This window comes from Ipomoea triloba, chromosome 2, assembly GCF_003576645.1.
Source record: "Ipomoea triloba cultivar NCNSP0323 chromosome 2, ASM357664v1".
NCBI classification, from domain to species: domain Eukaryota; kingdom Viridiplantae; phylum Streptophyta; class Magnoliopsida; order Solanales; family Convolvulaceae; genus Ipomoea; species Ipomoea triloba.
This window is the reverse complement of record NC_044917.1, coordinates 1,530,926-1,552,213: the sequence shown is the minus strand read 5'-3', so window position 1 is coordinate 1,552,213 and position 21,288 is coordinate 1,530,926. Positions and strand designations below refer to the sequence as shown.

The following is a 21,288-nucleotide window of genomic DNA, read 5'->3' as shown; positions in this document are numbered from 1 at the left end:
GGGGGGGGGGGGGGGGGGGGGGGGGGGGGGGGGGGGGGATATCCCAAGAAGTTAGTATCACCTCCTTGTCTTTATGGAGTTGCTCCATTATATTAAATACTCTCTCAATTCCCAGGCTAATCCCAACTGCAGGAACCTGCTTTGTCCCAAACATTCCTATGAGATTGTCATAACGTCCACCAGCAGCGATTGAACCAACCTATGAACATAACAGTTTTTAGTGCTATAAAACCATTTAATTGCAGGTTAAATACACACCAAAGTTTTAATCACAGCTCACCTGTGTAGCCCCTTTGAAAACAGCTTCAAATATGACTCCAGTATAGTAATCGAGACCTCTTGCAAGGCTCAAGTCAAACACAACTTTATTGATGCATTTGGACTTATCAAGGGCTTTAAACAAAATCTCCAACTCATCTAATGCAAGTACAGATTCACTGTTCTCCAAGAATTCACTACCTTCCTGTTTAAGCTTCTGTAGCAATTCCAAAGGAGATCCTCTTTCTTTGACAAATGTGCCAATTTTGTCAGCTGCCTCTTCACTCAAACCTTTCTCACCCACCTAGCAGAAAATAGCAATGGTGGAAAGTCATAAATCAATGAAGTTAGCATACTTGAAAACATGATGATGTGAAGGTATGTCATAATAATAGGGGAATAATAATGATTTCAGAAGTCTCCTTCACTGATGATAAGAAAAGGATAGAAGGCAAGTTATGGATATTTGAGAGAATGAAGAGAAGCAGATAAACTCAGGTATTATGGCAGTGTAAGAGCTTTAGCCAATGGAAATTGTACTTGTCTAGTTTTTAGTCTCAATGATTTGTGTGGTGTAGAATACTATGAATTCATGGGCACATTATTTTAGATTTTCTAGATTTCACTGCAAAGAAATGTGCAATGATATCAAACCAGGCAAATTTTTTTATAAATTAATATAAGAGCAAATAATAACTTCATGGCAAAATGAGGCAAGGTCTCACCATTTCTTTTTTAATCTGCTCAAAAGATTGTTTATCTAGCTTGTCAATGCTAGAACAGATAGTTCTGAATTTCTCTTGTGGCACCCCACATATGGCCAACATCCCATCAAGTAATCTCCGGTGGTTCAGCTTCACCTGGAAAGAGGAAAGCATACAATTGCAAATACATTTATAGAGCAATAGATAGCTATCTTGAAGATAGCATAATAGAGTGTATTCCAAGCTACAGGGTGAAATAATAAAATTGCAACTGGAAAGTGACAGAAGATTTGACTCAGATGCAAAGATATGTAAACAGCATTTGGTATCATGGCAAGATGCAAGGTCATGACAGTACAGACTAGGAACTTCAGTTTAACAAGATAAGATCACAATAACACATACCAAAGCCCCTATCCTCTGAATTCTGATGTAATTGTCAATATTTCTATACTAAGAACAAAGTTGACACATAGCTTTCTTGCATAAACATGATATATTCTCCATAGTTAGCAATTTATTCTTCTGTTAGTTTTTTTTGTGTGCTTGCAAAGCAATTCTTTTACTTAAAATATCAAATACAACTTATACATCCAGTATAAAGCTATTCCTAATGTGAAATGAAAATCATAAATAACAAAGCATACTTATTAACAGCACTTGTAAGAATTACCTCATAATCCCCTATATCAAGCTCATTTAGCAACTCAGTTAAAATTCTGACGACCTCAAAATCAGGGCCCATCTTTTCAAACTGACCAGCTATATCAAAATCACATTGGTAGAATTCACGGTATCTTCCCTTGGAGGGGTTGTCTCTTCTGTACACCTTAGCTATCTGATACCTTTTGAATGATGTAATACCATTCATTGCCGCATATCTAGCAAATGGTACTGTGAGATCATAACGAAGAGAGCAAAGTTCACCACCCTGTAAATGAAATGAAACAAAATAAGAATAGAATCCACCACATAAGCATAATTTGATTAATAATGGACGGAAACCATATTAAACATACAAAAAAAAGGGGTTGGTCTAGTCGCTTTATACGTCAATATTTACACAAAAGATGTAATATTCACAAACTCAACCTCTTGTATATATACAAAGTTACAAACACGCGCACACTTGTGATGGACTAAAATTCTACATACAAATCTATATGCATCAATTATGGGGAAGAGAATATTCGTGGAATTCTTTGTATCAACAGTATAAGCAAACTTCAAAAAGGACAAATTAAACAGTGCAAACAATAATAGAAGACTTTATAAAGCACACATCATATTAATACTAATATATACCCCTACATACGAAGGAGTAATTGAAACAATTATTATACCTGATCAGCAAGGTCATAAATCAACTTTGAGTCTTCTCCATATTTTCCCATTAATGTTTCTCTCAATTCAAAAACAGGGGTATCCAAAGCAGTAGCACCGTGCCTCTCAAAAACCTCAACTATTACTGAAAAAGCCTTTTCTCTTATGGCCATTTGTTCCTTAGCAAAATCACGAGTACCCTGTAATGATCATTCAGAGGGATAAGACAAAGAACCATTTCTTCTTATATTAATGCATTCAAAACTAAGAAGAAATGAATGCATAAACTAACATCAATACACACCCACACATATAAACCCTCAAGTGTGTATCAGAAGTTGTGCCATAGTACATACATTGGAACTAATAGTCAAAAGTGGATATATAGTTTGGTATTGATTGGTTAGCACACACCTATATTTGCAGAGTACTCTTATGTCCATTTGACACATTCATAAGAACTTTGATACTTCGTATAAGGCACTGAAGCATGACCATAGAAGAATACAGGGATGATATGGTTCAAGCTTATTACTTCATAATTACTTGGGGCTTATAACTAGAGCAGCTACATCTTCAGATAGGGTATACAAATAAGATTAATAGCTATGTCATTAAATTCTACATTCAAGATATAAGTTTCTAAGAAAAAAATAGAATGGTGTTAAATTTTCAAGAGGAAGAGTAAATTGAAAAGAACAATCTTTTGGTGTTAAAATACCTTTGGGATTTTAGGAAGCCTGCGGCTTTCATTACTTTCCACAATCTCTTTTACTTTCTTTAGCAGAATATCAACACCCAAGTTACTGGGGTCCCATTGCGACAAAAATCTGTTAGTGTAACCTTCCCAAGGGGTAGCATCAGCCTCAGTTGCAATGCTCAGCATCTGATCCTTGAGGAACTGCACTAAAGCAGTAGTACCTTTCCCCAAAACCTTCTTTTTCTTCTTGTTCTTTTTCACATTGTTAACTTCTATGGTGGCACTGCCTTGAGTATCTTCTATTAGGTCACTTCCCACAAGCCCAAAAAATGCAGTCATTGCCTCTGAACGTACTATATTCTCCACCATCGCCAACAAAGAATTGAAGCCATGGGCAAACTGAATATAATTTTGGTTGGTGAATGAAGATAGCAAAGATGCAAAATGTGCCTGCAAATCATGGGCGGGAGACTTGGCTTTGAGCGTCCTAAGCAACTCCTCAGAATCCATTCCAGAATCCAAAATAAGCTGGGCCCTGCGGGAACTGATTTCTCCCACACGCAACAGTGCTACCGCCAAATCCAACAAAGTGGAAGATGAAACCTTGGCAGCCGCGGAGGAGCTAGCTCTGAAGGCAGAATTGAGCTGAGTCCTAGTCCTGGAGTGCAGGAGGCGGCAAATCTCCTTGAAGTGGCCGTGAACCTCAGGAATATCATAAACTGAAGGTTCGAGCGGACTTCCGCCCACCATTTTAGAGCCGTTGAGGAAGACCTTAATGGCAGCAGCCACCGAAACGTCATCCTTGGCAGTGGAACCATCCCCTGAGTCGATCAAATCGAAAGCGGATACGTCGGCCTTCAAGGCCTCGCAGGACAGAGCAGCAACAGCATCGGAAATCAATGACAAAGCCGAACAGCGGTGGTCGGCGAGGGCGGAAACACCAACTAGTACGGACAATGGAAAATCGAGGGACGGGAGAATCGCCGGGGCAATACCGTCAATAGAAATATTATTAGCATCACTACTTTCACTATTGAGGATCTCGGAGAGCTGACCTGCAGCCGCAACAGATGAAGAGGAAGTAAGCAATAGCTTGTTCAGAAATACTAACGTTGAAGCTCGGACCTCAGTGGCCGATAACAAGTCGCCGGGAATCTGGAAATGGAATTTGGCGGCGGCGGGTGACGACGACGACGTTTTAGAGTTAGCAGCTACGGAAGGAGCAGAAGAATCAATATTCACACGAGCAAGGCCACATGAGATCTCAGCAACGGAAGATGAGGACAGGGATGAACCTTTCCCGCCTACTGTTACGACGCGCTTCTCCATCGCCGCACTAGGGTTGGAGTTTAGCTTAATGCTCTCTCGTCCCCAGAGAATCTGAAAATGGAAAACTGAAAACTGCCACGCAGTGCTCTATTTAAGGGGAATTACACTTAAACCCCTTGAATGCGTAGGTCAATACAACTGAGAAAATATTTGACTCCAACAAGCGAGCACCCTCATTCTTTTGTTTTGTTTAATTTTTTATTTTTTACAAAAAAACCTCAGAAGTTCTCAAACTGCTGGAGTTGCTTGTAATTCATCATTCATGATTTAACATTTTATGGTTAATGTGAGTTAATTTTATTTTTGGTTATAGATGTATAGGTAATAATTCACTTTTAGTCTTTTTTTAATTAAATCATTCTTATTTAATTTCAGTATTATTTGTTTTAAATAAATTTATTATATTGAAATGATTTCATCATTGATATTTTATAACAAAATTGTTAATGTTTTTAACCGGTAAGTAAAAGAACAAAAAATCACTTCTTTCATTATTTTAAGTTACAAAATTCACATAAACTAGAACTAGGACCTCGATGATTAGTATAAATTAAGTTATTGTTCTTAAATAATGTCTATTATCATTATAATATATAAAGAGCTATATTTTTAAATGTGCATTATAAACATGCCCATAGCTATAACTAGAAAATTGTATAATATTTATCGAATTTTTCTCATGTTATTAAATGAAAAAGTACAGAAAAAAAAAATGTAACAATGCATACATACAGATTTATGGGATTTGACCCAAAAAATAATCATGTGCTTTGAAATGTTGTAATGTAGTCATCATATTATGAGAGAAAATACAATTATACAAAACGATGCACTATAGACCTATAGTCCTCACATACTCTTTCTCCTAAAGCCAGAAGCAGTAATTGAAACAATGAAGCATAACAGATCTAAGCCCACATGAAATTGAATGAACAAAACTGCAAATCCTGTGCTACAAAAATTGTGTAAGGAGTTCTCTTCATGTCTGGGAAGTGTATCCTGACAGAAAAAAGAAAAAGGGAAAACAAAAAACACTCAGAAATCATAGCCATCCGTTCTACGAGAAGCATTAGGATCCTCCCTTTGGCTCATATTGCCCCTCTGAACTAATCGGACTAGTGCCTCCACCACTTCAGACATTGGCGGTCGGAACTCAGGCTCCAGCTGAAGTCCAATGATCAAAGCAGGAAGAAAGAAAGATATGAGAATCATGTTGGTGATGATCACGAAACTCTGGAATTACAAGAGTGATTGCAGAATGTAATTTTGACAGGTTTCTGAATTCTAACCTGAACGCAGAGGGCGATAATATCAGCAAATCGAGAGATGGACTTGGGAGGATATAGGCCGCGTAGTGCAGGATCAACCATTTTCTCCAGGGCATCAATGTCATGAAGTTGCGGGGATGCCCATCTCGCCAGAAACTGTTCTGGTCTTGGCTTTGAACTGAAGCAACAAAATGTTTGTATTAATGGACAAGCACTTGTGTATCATGAACCCCCATGGTTATGAAAAATACGAAGAATATACACTGGTCTTTTAACTAAATATTCGCAATTATAACATTTTTTGCCTTTGAGGCAAATATTCATTTGACTTCTGGATAGTATTCATTGAGGATCATCAAGCATGGGTAGCCAAGAATCAAAATTTACCAATTGTTGGACAACAGAGAGAAAGGAGTGGATGGGGAGGAAGCACACCTGTCAAAAGGTTGTCGTCCTGTCAACAACTCTAACATGACAACCCCAAAACTATAGATGTCACTCTTCGTTGTGTATGATGAAGGATTTGTGCATTCAGGAGGCTCATATCCAGCTCCCAGATTTTGGCCTGATTGCTGAAAATTAGAATAAACAAATAGAGTAGCCAGTCATTAAATTTATCTGAGCAGCAAATGTTAAACAAAATAATGATTACAGCACTGGGTTAAGTCATACAGAGAAAGACACCATACATGTAATTAAGTTCATTAGTCATCATTTATCATAAGTATGGGTCGTCTTTCTCGGAAATGGAAGCACTTGCCTATAGTAAGTTTAAAGGACTAAGTAAATAATCTTATGACAAGACCACATTGTCATATTAATGAATCATTTGCTTTTGGTTCTGATGATAATGTAATTAGGAATCATTTTCAACAGTGTTATTAGTGTCAAAAGAAGGTGTCTGATACATGTGAACTGCTTCTGGAAACCCTAATTAACAGTTTCTAGGGATTTACATACCTCGTAAAAGTTTGACAAGCCACAGTCAGAGAGATGAGGATTTAGTTCAGTGTCAAGCAAAATATTGGATGACTTTATGTTCTTGTGTATGCAGGAAGGTGAACAAACCTCATGCAGGAACCTATAAATAAAAAGAACGTAGAATAAGGATGAGAAATCTAGATAACAAGAGTTCAGTTTAATAGCAAAGGACATTAAATGATTCATTGAGAAACTTGTCAATCCAGTTAAAATATATACTTCAATCAACATCAGATAAAGGCAGTTAAAGGTACAAAGAAGATTTGCGCCATCCTCATGAATGAAAACTAAAAGCCCTAACTGCACCAAAGATATAAGAACAACTTACTCAACAGCACGTGCTGTGCCTAAAGCAATTCTAACTCTTGTGTTCCATGTAAGTGGGTTGCTGAAGTCGTCTGACAAGTGAAGGAAGTCATGAAGTGAACCATTCCTGAAATAGTCATGGACCAACATATTTTGTCCTTGTTCTGAACAATAACCAAAAATTTCAGCAATATTTGAGTGCCGAAGCTTAGAGAGGTTTGCAACAATTTCTGAAAAATCTGCAGCCCAGTTGCCTTTGAAATGTGAAGAGTCTATCTTCTTAACTGCCAGAACCTGACAGAGAACAATGGATTTTATTTTTATTTTTTTTGTAATTGGCATGTACCCAATTCATAAGGATTATCTCAACCTCTTATTAGCGTAAATAATAATTGGCACATTAAGAAGTAATCATAACAAAAGCAGAAGAGTCAAAATGAAGACAGATATGGCTACCGGGGACAAAACATTGCACATGGTAGGCAAAGTTACTCTCTTACACAGTGACACCAAAAGGACTGCAAAATACATTAATTTCCAAATAGATTAGGGTTAAAATACAATGAAAACTTCTACCTAAACCAAAAGGACTGCAAAATGCATTAATTTCCAAAGAGTTTGGGGTTAAAAAAACAACCAAAATTTCTACCTGCAGCTTGGACAGCAAAAACCCAAAAATTTATAAATTAATTTGTTAGTTTGAATATACACCAAATTATGATGTTTTCAGATGCCATCATCAGCATGAAACTACATTTCTTTATGCCTTGATCTTTCCTAATAATTAAGATGGCACAAAAGTAGACAGATTATAATGATAAATGACATAGTTGCCAAGCAAAGAAGATGAAAAAAAAAAGACTAGGAGAAGAAGAGAGTAGGCATACCCTCCCATCTGGATACTTTGCCTTGTATACTCTACCAATTGATCCCTCTCCAAGAAAACGACCAGTTGCAAAGTTACTGGTCGCACTCTGCAAATCTGCCAAAGAATAATAAGCAACTTGAATTGAACCACCCGTTTCAATGTTCGACAGGTTAGTGTATTCCTTATCGTTCAAAGGCTTGTGATGATCTGAAGGTGATTCCTTCTCTTTGAAAGGTTTGGTACCACCTGAATACTGAGGCTGCGGAGCTTTTACTGAGACTGTGGATGAAGAATCTGAGAGCCTAGCATCTGTCACAAAGTTTTTCATATGTTAGCAATGCTACAATGTGGACTTGTTTTACATAATTAAGATCAATAATTCAAGGAGCTAGGCTGCCATGCATGGGGTAGGGCAATGTCCATCTAACTGCCTTAGACCCAGCATGTGGAAGCCCATGTACTAGGCCAGCTGCCCTTTCATGTCAGAAAAGTAGAAGGAAACTCAAAAATGAAGCCAGAAATAAGCAACACTACTCTTGAAAAAGAAAAATGAATACAAACTCCTATGATTCGTGTAGCTAAATTTATTATAATCTAACAAACTGTGTGCCACATTTGGACAAAACATAAAAAAATATCCTGGAATGCATCTCTTATTCATTTATTGGTTGCAGGAGTAATTTTTAAAATTTTACTATTATCACCAACAAGATCAGTCACAAACCTAACTTTCATCCTCAACATGGATCAGTCCCTAACAAAAATCAGAACCATTATGCCAGACACTGTTCAAAGAACAACTCCATGAAAAATTTTAGGTAGATTGTGACATTGTGTAGTACTTCAACACATAGGAATTTCCGATCTTAGTGGCCCACTTGTACTGAGTTCTTGAGTGAAAGATATAAGTGCAGCAAGCAACAATATTTAATAACTTTATTCACCATTTGTAAGATTGGTCAGACTTTAACACCAAACTTTTTGGTTGCCCATTATGATTCTTTGCAAGATACTCCCTCCCCCCCAACAAAAAAATACTCTTCTTTTTTGGTATTTATGAGGTTACTATATTCCTTTTTTTTTCTTCCTTTCATAGAATTATCTTCCCTTTCTCTTTCAAGATATAGCTTTTCTTTATTCCAGCATATAAGCAAAAAGGGGGAAGAGGGTACTGCATGGAGCAAGAAATTACCTCTAAAGCCCTTGTGTGTATCAGTGTACATGTCAATCGATACCTCCTGAGATTGAAGTGGAGAAGTGTGCCTCGGTGGGCTAAGCTTATCGTCTTCAAAATAATGCGTTGAAGTTGATGATCTTCTTTTAGAAAATAGAGCAATTATAATGAGAAGTAGCAGCAAAACACCAAATACTATCCCGGCAATTGCCACTCCACTCATGCCAGACTTCTCATTCTCCACTCTCTTTTTCGGCTTCTGCCCAGGAGGTGGAGGAGGAGCTGGTCCAGTAGACCAAGAATTCCCTCCAGTCCTTAAAATAAGCTCAAATTCAATCATCATGTGAGGGAAACCATTTAACAATAGTTCATTGGGGTTAACCGTTTACTCACTGTATATTATTAATGCCTTTCAACTCATCAGGAACCCAGCCTGTAAATTGGTTGTTTTCAACATTCCTGCCAGTATTTCACTTTCTACATTAGCCTCTTCACATAAACAACTTAAGCACAACTGCACAGAAACCTTTTACCAACAAGTGTATGAATATATACATTAATGAGGGGAAAAATATTATATACCCTTGACCTACTCACCTACCAAGGATGGGGAATGGGATATTCCTATTCTAAGTGGCAGTAGCATTTAAAATTTAAATGGTCAAAAAATGAGCAATATGTTCATGACGATGTCATCATGCAAAATGCATATCTACATTCTAAATGAAGTTCATATGCACACATACATTTTTGTTGAATTATATGTTTACTTGAGTTATGGACTTATGGTCATCATGTGAAATGTGTTGTGTTCATCTCAATTTAACTCCATGTACAGTACTCTTTACACATGTTCTTCTTTGTTGAACTGTATGTTCATTTTGAGTTTAGGCTATTCTTTTTAAGCTAAAGAGTAAATTTCAATTAGCTACCTAGTATCTTAGATTTTTGCCATTTTTATATTTTGCAACCCATACGTATATATTTAGCAAATAGCAAACCTACATGTATTTTAACTCTGCACTTTGAATGTATTCATATGCTACTTACATAATTTTTACAAAGATACATTTTGTTATTTTAAAAAATAAAAGTTGCATTTTACAACCTATCATTTTTAGACTTTGAAACCTAACTTTAATGTTTAATAATTTAATTTAATAATTAATAAATTAATAAAATATCAACCTGCAATTCATAGTTCTAACTTTTAATGTGTAATTGTAACATTTTACAATTATAATTAAATAGAGCCTAGATGAGCTTTTTTTGCAACAGCTTACTGCAACAAAATGCTCCACCTAGCTAGCACATTTACTTTTCTAATTTGTTGAACAACATTTTGAGACATGATTTTATACCCCTGAATGAAAACTACATGCATTGTAAAGAATTTGTCTTTCAGATCAATGTTATTGACTTATTGGGAAAAATATAGATAGAATTAAAGTTCTTTGTTAAGGATGATAAAGTAAGATTTATTGAGTTGGAGAGTGTAAACAGGGTAAAAGTATAAGTTAGACAAAGTATAACAATCTCTTTTTTTTTTTTTTTGAAAATGATGTGAAAAAAAATACTTAAGCAATTTAGTAAAGTCACGTTACTTTTTCCCTTGGAATTTTGGTCCATGAAGGCATGAACTAGTCCAAGATTGCAAAATATTACAATTTATTAAAGGTTACTCTTTCTTAAATATTACTCCGTATATAGGTTATAGAGTATAGAAGTGGAAATGTAGTTTGCTAACTGAAATTTTTAGATGAAATGTATGTTCATGTTGATCGAACAGCAAGTTCATCTTAATTGAACTTCAAGAATATGCAATTCAATTAGATGTACCTGAAGCATTGCAAACAAAAATGTAACAAGACATCTTCTCCATGCACACTGATGTTAGCAAGAGTAGAAAGCATTATACTTCAATTGTATGGTGTACCAATTGTTAATTATGCATGAGTCTTATCAGATAACCTTTCCCTCAAGCATTTGTGAGCCAAAAAGCATTTAATATACGCCAAAGTTTTTCCACAGTTCTATCAACAAGAAAAATGAAACATGTACTCCAATTTTGTAAACGTGATTTTCCATCAATAAAATTCCCTTCTTTAAGAAAAATGAAACACACATTATGACAGTAAAATTAGTTTTAAAATGTAAATGACTTATTTGTCACCATAAACACGGTACATAATATGCCACCAAGATTTCTCAATAAATAGGACCCCTTGAAGGAGTTGAAGCAATAAATGCTATCTTGTCTTTGTATGAAGCACCATTTGGCGTGTCTCAGAAGGATAACAAAGAGCCTAAAACAAACTAAACCTAGTCAAACACGTGGTTGCAGTACACAAGTAAGATGGAAAATGAATATAAATAAATAATAAAACAAACACAATGTCCATCACTCAGAATATAACAGAACTTTGATTATTGGTTAACTTACAAATCATTAAGTGGCAGATCAGCAAGAACATTTATTGGCCCAGTAAGTTTGTTGTCCTGTAAATACCTGCATGAAGACAAGAAACATTGAATGACCAGCACAAACCTCTTCATTCCGGCCAAGTTCCAACAACAATAACAAGTATACTGGCATCTTACAATACGTTGAGGCTAGAGAGGGACTTCATACTCTGCGGCAAACTGCCTGACAATGAGTTGTCGGAGAGATCCCTGGATTAATTCTCACATGTTAATCAACTGTTTAAGTATTCTGTTACTATGGTTTCCTGTAACAGGGATTGTTACAAGATGTATAGACATACGGACAGATATAGATGGGTTCAATTAAATGCAGTCAACTGGTTTTACTGGTCTCTCCCTACAAAACACATGCATTTTGAATTATACAAAAGAATCTAGTTTCAACCAAGAGACGGAGAGCATTAATCCAAATTCAGGTGATCTGTCTTTATAGAAAGGCAAAGAAAAATAAAATAGAAAGCAGAATCCGATGGTAAATATTGCAGCTCTTACATCTCAGAAAGTTTGGTAAGTTGTTGAAACATGTCACTCAGAGATCCACTCAGCTTATTATTATTGAGATGTCTGCACCAGCCCAAAAATATTGATATAAGAAGCCCAGGTTCATTAATAATAAACCAAAATGAAGAAGAAGAAGAAGAAGGCCACAGGAATAATGCACCTACAAGTAAGTGAGATCAGGCATCTGAGAAATTGAATAAGGCACAGTTCCTGAAAATTTATTGCTTGAGAGATCTCTGTAAAGCAAGTTTATATGTAAATCATAATTGTTGCCAGTGGTATCTGAATTCAAAACTTCATTTGCAGATATTTATAACCCTAAAAAAAAAAAGCTAGTTGAGAGCAGTATATCTACACAAAGACATCTTCACTTATGAGGCTTATGCATAATAGATTGCAACTACAGAACAATAATAAGAACAAAAATCTTAATTTTAGGAATGAGCTCTCATATTCTCAGAATTAAGACCCTTTAAACCACATCAAATAACCATCAGAGTAACATTAGAACAATATACACCCTTAATAAACAGAAGATAAAATAAACTCCATTATCTATGAATGCTTAGGCTTATATAATTAGTTTAAAAGGGTTAGATCCTGTATGCGCAGCTCTAGCATTTATGGGATCTAGGGAAACTTTTTAATTTATACCTTTTGTTGTCAAATTGCCATCATGATCTATTTAGTTAGAGAGTTCAAATGTCTCTTTGTGCTAACTTACAAGTGCTGCAACTTGGGAGGAAGTTGATATGGTACATTGTCCTTCAGCTTGTTTTTGCTCACATCACTGTACTATGACATACAAATCCACACTGTCAGATCCAATTCTTTCAGTATAAAGGATAAAGAAATTTTTTTTAAGAAAAAAAAAAAACAATTTCCAAGAGTTGTGCAGGCCTCACAAGTAGGTGACTGTGTCCAACTTATCAAGCGCATAGCCCAACGATCCCTTGAGCTCCATGCCAGATAGATTACTGCAAGTATTTTTTATTTTTTTTAAATGGAGACATGCTCAGAAAACCAGATCTCAGGACTGCAAGCCATGCATGCAGATAAAGGCACACTATCTCTTATTTTCTTTTTCTTTTTTCTCCTGTTTGTCCTATTTTCCAAAGTTGCAAAAGGAACTAATAAAATAAAGTGAATCAAGAGCAAGAGCTCTACATTTCAGTTATGTCCGAGTCTGAGCAAGTAATACCCCTCCAAGAATCCCCACAAGGATCTCCACCATTTGCTGTCCATCCATCCAGGTTCCCTCTGGATGAAGAATCCAAGCCCTGGTACATCACATTGAGAGCAGCAACTGCAGAAGAACATAAATGTGTGCATATCAAAACATTGCAAATACACGACCAACCAATAATTGGATTCCTTACGCAATGCAAATTTTCAGAGTGTTAGGGCAAGCTGAGCAAGCTTAAGAAAGAGGGAGCCCCACAGTTTCAAGCATAAAGCCTTGATTCTGTTCAAATGCATTAATTACCAGACACATCGAGGATTACCATGTTTAGAATTTGTTTTGGAGAGGACCAATGGAAGGGTGAATGAGCTCACGATTAGGACAACCGCATAAATCAGATTCCTCCCCTTACTAGTCATCATCATTACGATCATCCTCTTCCGATGACACGAAAATGATGTCTGCACAACTATGAAAACAACGGATAGGAGACGGCAACAACAGCGTATTAGTATTACTACTCATTCCCCATTGACGTCAGAGTGAGAGCGAGGTGGGGGTTTGTGCAGTGATTGAATGACTGATTTTGCCAATTTGGGACAATAAAATAAATGAAAATAGACAGACAAAGAAAAATTGGGGGAAAAGGGATTTGGAGAGGGAAATGCAGCAGTCAGTGACGGCGGCGAGGAGGAGGAGGAGATCAGAGCAGCTGGGGAAGAAAGGACACCCCCTAAAATCCGGAGACATCGGTGGTGGAAGAGGATTGGAGGCGCTACACCACTTGAAACCTCCCATTCTTTCCGGCTTCAAACTTCTTCGCTCTGTCTTCTTCTCCGGCTTCTTCGCGCCACCACAAACACGCGGGAGCACCGTTCGGGCGGGTGTGCAAGTGCAACGGCCGACGCGCCTAAAATTTAATTGCGCAAATACCACAACAACAATGGATAGTGCTAAATTAGACCACCAACTTACGAAAATTAATAATTAAGCCATTTTTAAGAATTTTTAATTAAAACCTAAATTCGATAAAATAGTAAAATCAAACTTTTTTTTTTTTTTTTTACAAAACACAATGCATTCATTTAAATTTTCGACAGTAAAACATCAGTAATAAAATGAGGTGGAAAATACAATCAGACATATAAATAAATTTTCAAACTAACAAATGAGCAATTCGATTCCCTTATCGTTTAACAAATGAAATAAACATATTAGATAAATCTAAATAAAATTAAATAAACATATTAGATAAATCTAAATAAAATTAAATCAAAGCTAGAGTCTTGAACAACATCCTGCAATCCAGGGGTATGATCAAACATTTTAGTTAGTCACCCCTAATTAAAGTTGTGTTGATCATATTGTTTATAACTAATCAGTTCAAACTAATAAGGTAAAAAGGTATGAGGTAACTTATTAAGCCGTGTTGATCATAACTAATCGGTTCACAAACTAATTAGGTAAAAAGGTATATGAGGATAACTTATTAAGCTATGTTGATCATATTGTTCATGACTAATCGGTTCAAATTAACAAGACAAAAAAGACCAATAAGCACATCCCCCTAGAGTGAGCCAATCTTAAATTTTGAGTGATATTATTAAAAAATAAATATTTTTTAATAAATTATTGAGTATAACTTGTTAAAAAGTAGTATTGGACCTTTCTTTATGACTTAAGTAGGGAGTATTAATTTGAAACTTCTTAGAGTTCAATAATTTAATTATATTGTTATTATATGCATGGATTTTATTTTTATTTTTAAAATTTTTCACTTGAAAAGATAAAAGTTATACATGTATATGATCTTTTACTTAAAAGCTTGAGTTTATGCTGCTTTGGAACCGCACAAATGATTGAGTACAAGGGAATTGGAGTATACTGCTCCGTACTGGAGTACTACTTTCCAAGTAAAGCTTAAATTGTAGCAAGTAGAACTGTAGAAGACAAGTTTTTAAACTATACATTCTATTTTAAATGATCTCATAATGGACAGATCAAATAATAATTACAAATACATGGGTTGTATTAGCAGACAAAGAAGCAATGTTAAACTAGCAATTTCCAGCAATTAGGCAGCCCGTAATTATACAAAGCCGATGCCATCAGCTATAGGTAGGTTACTGGATTGTCCCACAATCTTCATGACTAGTAAGACCTGCTAGGCCGCCTCTCTCCTTGCTCTTTTGCTTCTTGAAGGCTGAAGCATTTTGCTTGGTGAGATTCCCCAAGATGCATGCCATGGCGACCTTCACGCCCAAGTTGGAATGGCCGCGAGACAAACAGATTGCACCTCCAATTAGAATAAATGCACTTTTCATCAATTTAATTGATGGCTTACTCAATAATTTCCTTGCACTCGTTTCATGTGGCAATCCATGATGGAGGTGTGCACTGCTTGTGGAGGTTCCGGGATGTATTGCGTCGGTTGTGTTGCTAATAGCCTCCAATTCAGGTGGGACCTTCAAATAAGACCAAACAAATAAATGGCAGAAAAAAAACTGCTTAAGCTTGCAGGACAGCGGTAACTGAGATCCAGAAATAGTGCATTAGTATATGCTACATACAAAATGATGCATATCATGATACATGCTACTTGATACTCCTACTTGGAAGTTGGATTCAACATGCTCCTTTCCTTTCTTTGTGGCTCTCTTCCCTTCAAAATTTTTATATCCAGCCCTTTCAAACTTGGAGCTTGGGAGTTATTAACTATGCTCAATCTACATGTTATCTTTTTGTTTAATTGGTGGTTACAGTGTTACACTCAGTAATCTATATGATAAGTATCATAATTATAAAGCACAAAATATCATTTGATTTTAAAACAACATTTATTACCTTCTGAATTAATGTGATTGCTGTCACACCAGAATTTAGTTGAGAATGGCCAATAGTTGAGTATTTACGAAATGCAGTATGCATCTTGCTAATATAACTCCATATGCCCTTTGCAAAGGCTAGCCTTGCCATTTCAACATTCATACCAGAATCTTCTTGGTACACCATTTTGATCTCACAGGCATTCCTACCAGAAACTGCAAACAAGAGCTAAAATTATATAATCCTGATTAAATCACAACTATTCTGGCAAAGTAATAGCTAGAATTTATAAGTTTCCTTATAATATTAACTGCCTGAATAGAATTCCTCGAATATCAGTCAAGTTTTGAGATCTTCATATTTTTAGCCATAAAGAATAGAGAAGAGAATAGAGAAAAGGGAAGGGGGAAGGGAGGAAGGAGGAAAAAGAAAGCCCACCAAAAACAAGATTTACTTCAGTTTTGTCTTTTTACTTTTACCCCTTTCTACTATGGAAAATTGCAATTTCATTTTTTTTAACATGGTATTAGAAAGAAGAAACAAGTCTTTAATAGCTTATGCAGTGAAAAATAAATCCAAAACCTGCCTTTCTTGATTCTCCAACCAGACCTGAACAGTGCAACCCGTACATACTTCTTCTGTCTCGGGATTAAAGGATGTTCACACTCCTAATCATCACCATATGCAAAATTTATTAGACATAGCCAGCAAACAGTAATAAAAACTGGCAGAAGGACAGAAAAGTAATGATAATTTACAGATAATGTTTTGGCAGCATGGTCAAATGAATCATGCAACCAACTCTCCAGGAGTCATGAGGGGGAACTTTTGGTATCTAGCAGGGAGAAGTAATTTGTTCAGATACCTTGCTAAAACAGTATATTGATCCATCACTGCCTTCCCACAATTTCCAAGCTATTACATACTCTCTAGGAGTCATGAGGGGGAACTTTTTTATCATCCAGCCAATTTCAGTTCCACTACCTGTGTCCACTTGTATTTGTCCATGCCCGGATAGGGTTTTATCCCATGTTTGCCGGAAATCATAATCCATGTAGAAATCTCTCAGCAATTCAATGGAGCAATTTTCAAATACTGTACCACTTATATACTTATGAGGCCCATCCTGCCAAAAGAAAGAGACTGTTTAACCAGGAATCCAGCACCAAAAAAGCATATATGTGCCAGAACCATAATGAACAGTGATAAAAGTAGCACATTGATGAGGTTAAGACATGCAAACTGCTTTCAGACACATTAAATCCCATCTTAATGGATTAACTTTTCCACTTATATTGATCAGCAAAATATGGCCTATGATATGAAAATTCTGCAATATCAAACATAGTGGTTTTTTCTTAATGTTGTTCAGATAGCCCTGTCTAAATGTCTTAGTTCATATGAAACAGAAATGTCCATAGCATTATCTCTCACTAAATAACTTGGTCATGCAGCTGGGATCACTAAAGAAGAGAGGCAGCATAGTTATAATGGTGAACATTCGACAGAAAATGCTATTTCAAAAGTAAAACAAGCAAAACATAAGTGATTCTATAAGAAACTCCTAACGTTTCACCTTCACCCCACTTCAGAAATAGCTAAATCAGCTGTGTTCCTAACAACTTTCTATTAGAAGAAAACAAGATAACTAAGCTAGCTCAATCCAGAAACTTCCTAGTATCCATCTCATACAATTAAACCCAGTGAAGGAAGAGTGGGAGCAAACACCTTTGGCTTACAACACTTTGCAGTGTAGGAAAAAAGATCAGCTCTTCGGTCAATGACATGTTCCCACTTCTCATTACAGTTGAGCTTCTCGTCCAAGTTTTCTATCAAATCCTTCAGGTCCAAATCAGATATAATTGTAGAAATCCTGCAGGGGTTTCAAGTGAGAAGAAATCCTCACAAACATGCAGAGTAAACAAAATGCACTACTATGGACTTTACTTAACATTCACTCATCTTAGTTCATCCAAATTCGTGCAAAAAAGTAAATAGCCTAACACAATTAATCAATTTTTTCCTTAAAATGGCTGAGAACTGACGGCCAATAAACACGAAAGGAATACTACGATTTCCTATAAACAGTATAAAGGGTTCAAATAGTTACGAAATGAAGCTTACGAAGTACTGAAAGAGCAATATACCTAGATTGGGGGAGAAGGGATGAAGAAATGTGTGCAGCAGGCTCGCGGTTAGTGCCGGAACATGGAGGAGCAACATCTCCTTTACCGGCGGATTTGCATAAAAAGGAAGAAGAAGAAGAAGAAGAAGACAACGACAATCGGAGACGGGAAGAGCGAATTCTGTTGAGCAATTGGCAAGTTAGTATGATGAGCACGACCCCCATAGTACAGGCATATGAACAGCCGCTCAGAGTCCATCCCCTTGCTCCTCCTCCTCCATCAATCCTTTCTTCCCAGAACTTTCCCGGCGACGAAACCAGCAATCCAATTCCCGATTCCGACGGCCACATCCCGCCCCAATATTTCATTTCCCCAATTACGATAAAATGATCGCTACACTGCTTTACCTTACTTCCAGAAATGCGAGCACAGATGAATGGACCTCCGCCGTGTTATCCCCCTTTCTTCTATGTTCCTCCGGGAAATCTAGCCGCTCCGGCCAAGGCGCGAAGCGTATGCATTAAATATTTGAGTTGAGTTTGGGTTACAATCCCAAAGCGGCATCGATTGCACGTATGGAGGTTTCGGGTTTGGTTGACAGCTTGCAGGTATGGCGGGCAGCCGGGCATTTGGGCAGGATTTTGAGGAGGACAAATTCGTCTTTAAAAAACATTGCCGTGGTGCGCAAATTTTCATGGACTCCCGTCCAAAAGAGTCATACAAAGTTGCAAGGATAAGGTGTTAATGGAATGGGAAAAAATCATTTTGTGTACATCTATTATGTGACCACAAATATTATTTTTAATGGTTTTACATCATCGTTAAATAAATATTTCAATTAGTATCTCGTTAAAATTTAAGAAAAAAATTTATCATTATCAATAATATTTAATGTAATAAACAAGATAATGAAGATATTAGTATATTACTAATATAAGCGTCGCTTTAATTTTTGTCTAAGCTACTAATTTTATGTATCAATAAACTAAGTTAATAGTGCCTTATAAATCAATTTGGCAATAATGCAAAAATTGACGATACTTATATTCATGTAACACTTAGTTATAGTCTTATCAAATCCTTATGTATTGTTATTTTCTTCGTATAATCCATTCACCTTACCACTAAATTAGAATTGCAATAAGTTGGTGAATAATCCTCATGCTAATGCTCATAGGAGGGTTCGAATAATTTTCAAATTATTATAATTCTCGTTATTGGGTTCATCCTTTTCCTTCGATCGAATAATTTATTTTTTTTTCAAAATTATTAGTTGCCAATAATTGAGGTGAAATGATTTTTGTTTTCTTTTTCATAAAATTATGTGCCAATATTTTTTTTTTCTTTTCTTAATAGATAATACGAATTTTTATTTGTATCATTTAGTATTTATTTTACAATATAATCATATTTCCTTCTTCACATATTTATTTTATGTATATGATTTTTTTAGATTTTTTTGTGTACATGTGTTGTAAAATGAGAGTAATGAAACTTGCACTTAAATTTGTTCTCCAACCAGTTGTACAGATGATAATTTATTAATTTATCACCACATAATTTATAAATAAATAATCACCACACAACGTCCATGTATTGCCAAAAAAGAAAAAAGGTAATCCACGTCCACATATTGCTAAAATAAAAAGTTATCAATGTTATGAAATAAAACAAAATAGTGAATGTCCAAGCAAGGATTCGAGCTCTTGACCTCTTGTTCATATGTTGGGAGTCCATCCATTAAACTGCATACACTATTGCTATTGATGTTATGTCTATGTGTATATAACTGCTTACTGGAAGTCTTGAGCAACAATCCAATCAGCTAAACAACAAAATTAGGTGGAGCCTACAGGATTCGAACACGGGAATTCAGGAGAGGCTCAGCTTTTAGGCTTCAGACTTATCCAACTAGACTGGCACAATTATGTTTTTATTACTGTACATTTAATATTTGTTTATTCATTTCTGAACACTATAAATACCCCCCCTTAACTCTGTAATTTTTACACTAGAATCATCACTCATCAAATATCATTAGCTTCTTCTTTCTTTGCTCTCGGCTTTCTTATTATTATTACTATAAATATTTATATTATTAGTATTAATATTATTATTTCATAATACGTTATCAGCACGAGGACTCGGGTTCAACCATCACTTAGGTAATATTTCTTTACATATTTTATTTTATACTACGTAATATTTTATATTTTATATAATATTACCAATATGTCAAACCTTACAAATCTTGAATTTGTGGGACTTGATATATCTGGAAAAAATTACCTGTCATGGGTATTAGATGTTGAAATGCATCTAAATGCAAAGGGTCTCGGTGAAACTATTAAAGAAAATAATGATGCCTCGATTCAAGATCGAGCAAAGGCAATGATTTTCATTCGCCATCACCTTGACCAAGGGTTGAAAGATGAATATCTTACTGTGAAAGAACCCTCTGAACTCTGGAAAAATTTGAAAGAAAGATATGACCACCAAAGGACAGTAATTCTCCCAAAAGCCCGTTATGATTGGCTTCACTTGCGTTTGCAAGATTTTAAAACTGTGAGCGAATATAATTCTGCTATGTTTAAAATAAGCTCTCAGTTGTTGTTATGTGGGGAGAAAATCACTGATGATGATATGCTTGAAAAAACCTTCTCTACTTTTCATGCATCGAATATGGTGCTACAACAGCAATATAGAGAGAAGGGTTTTACTAAATATTCCCAGTTGATTTCATGTCTTCTGGTGGCTGAACAAAATAATGAGCTGTTGTTAAAAAACCACGAAGCACGTCCTACTGGCTCAATCCCATTCCCCGAGGTGAATAGTGTGTCTAATAATAATAATGCTAAGGGCCATGGCCGTGGCCATAGCCGTAGACGGGGAAATGGAAGATATCGTGGTTATAATCCTGGTAGTGGACAAAATCGTCGCGGTGGTTACAATTCCAAGAATAAAAATTACCATCGAAAAGGGGAAAGTAGTGGTGCAAAACATGATAAGGACAAACGTGAAAATTATTCCAAACGTACTGAAAGCATATGTTATCGTTGTGGCATGACTGGCCATTGGGAGCGCGTTTGTCATACATCAAAGCACTTTGTGGACCTCTATCAGGCATCCCTGAAAGGAAAAGCAAATATAGAGTCCAACAATGTTTTTATGGAAGACGATTTTGTTGACACACAGTTGGATGTTGAAGATTATCTTGGGCCAGTTGAAAATCTAAATTAATGTTTCAAGCTTGTTGT

The 21,288-nt window shown here is 36.0% G+C and overlaps 4 protein-coding genes across 5 annotated transcripts in view; 1 reads left to right on the top strand and 3 right to left on the bottom strand.

Annotated features, from left to right (window-relative positions):
* LOC116008347 (histidine--tRNA ligase, cytoplasmic) overlaps window positions 1-4,385 on the bottom strand; it is a 7,066-nt gene extending 2,681 nt beyond the window's left edge. Inside the window, exons 1-6 of one of the 2 annotated variants that reach the window (XM_031248678.1) lie at window positions 3,007-4,385; window positions 2,306-2,485; window positions 1,636-1,893; window positions 984-1,118; window positions 281-562; window positions 39-199 (exon numbers count right to left, since the gene is read on the bottom strand). In XM_031248678.1, coding sequence (XP_031104538.1) covers window positions 39-199; window positions 281-562; window positions 984-1,118; window positions 1,636-1,893; window positions 2,306-2,485; window positions 3,007-4,314 — 2,324 coding nt within the window. In that variant the 5' untranslated portion in view covers window positions 4,315-4,385. The remainder of the gene's footprint in view (window positions 1-38; window positions 200-280; window positions 563-983; window positions 1,119-1,635; window positions 1,894-2,305; window positions 2,486-3,006) is intronic. The other variant, XM_031248677.1, reaches the window with a different exon arrangement.
* A 698-nt stretch (window positions 4,386-5,083) lies between these two features.
* Window positions 5,084-13,928, bottom strand: LOC116009963 (protein STRUBBELIG-RECEPTOR FAMILY 5). The gene is made up of 16 exons (XM_031249187.1): window positions 13,402-13,928; window positions 13,064-13,202; window positions 12,802-12,873; window positions 12,621-12,686; window positions 12,061-12,132; window positions 11,888-11,959; window positions 11,513-11,584; window positions 11,355-11,420; window positions 9,305-9,370; window positions 8,930-9,225; window positions 7,757-8,046; window positions 6,892-7,163; window positions 6,543-6,663; window positions 6,018-6,154; window positions 5,604-5,760; window positions 5,084-5,478 (listed from the first exon to the last, which is right to left on the bottom strand). Exons 1-16 carry the CDS (start codon window positions 13,511-13,513, stop codon window positions 5,350-5,352), a joined length of 2,139 nt encoding a protein of 712 aa, XP_031105047.1. The 5' UTR covers window positions 13,514-13,928; the 3' UTR covers window positions 5,084-5,349.
* Window positions 13,929-14,938: 1,010 nt separating this feature from the next.
* Window positions 14,939-18,689, bottom strand: LOC116009964. The gene is made up of 6 exons (XM_031249188.1): window positions 18,053-18,689; window positions 17,634-17,778; window positions 16,771-17,031; window positions 16,492-16,573; window positions 15,924-16,120; window positions 14,939-15,544 (listed from the first exon to the last, which is right to left on the bottom strand). Exons 1-6 carry the CDS (start codon window positions 18,397-18,399, stop codon window positions 15,203-15,205), a joined length of 1,374 nt encoding a protein of 457 aa, XP_031105048.1. The 5' UTR covers window positions 18,400-18,689; the 3' UTR covers window positions 14,939-15,202.
* A 1,574-nt stretch (window positions 18,690-20,263) lies between these two features.
* Window positions 20,264-21,271, top strand: LOC116010051. The gene has a single exon (XM_031249314.1). It carries the CDS (start codon window positions 20,264-20,266, stop codon window positions 21,269-21,271), a length of 1,008 nt encoding a protein of 335 aa, XP_031105174.1.
* Window positions 21,272-21,288: the final 17 nt, after the last annotated feature.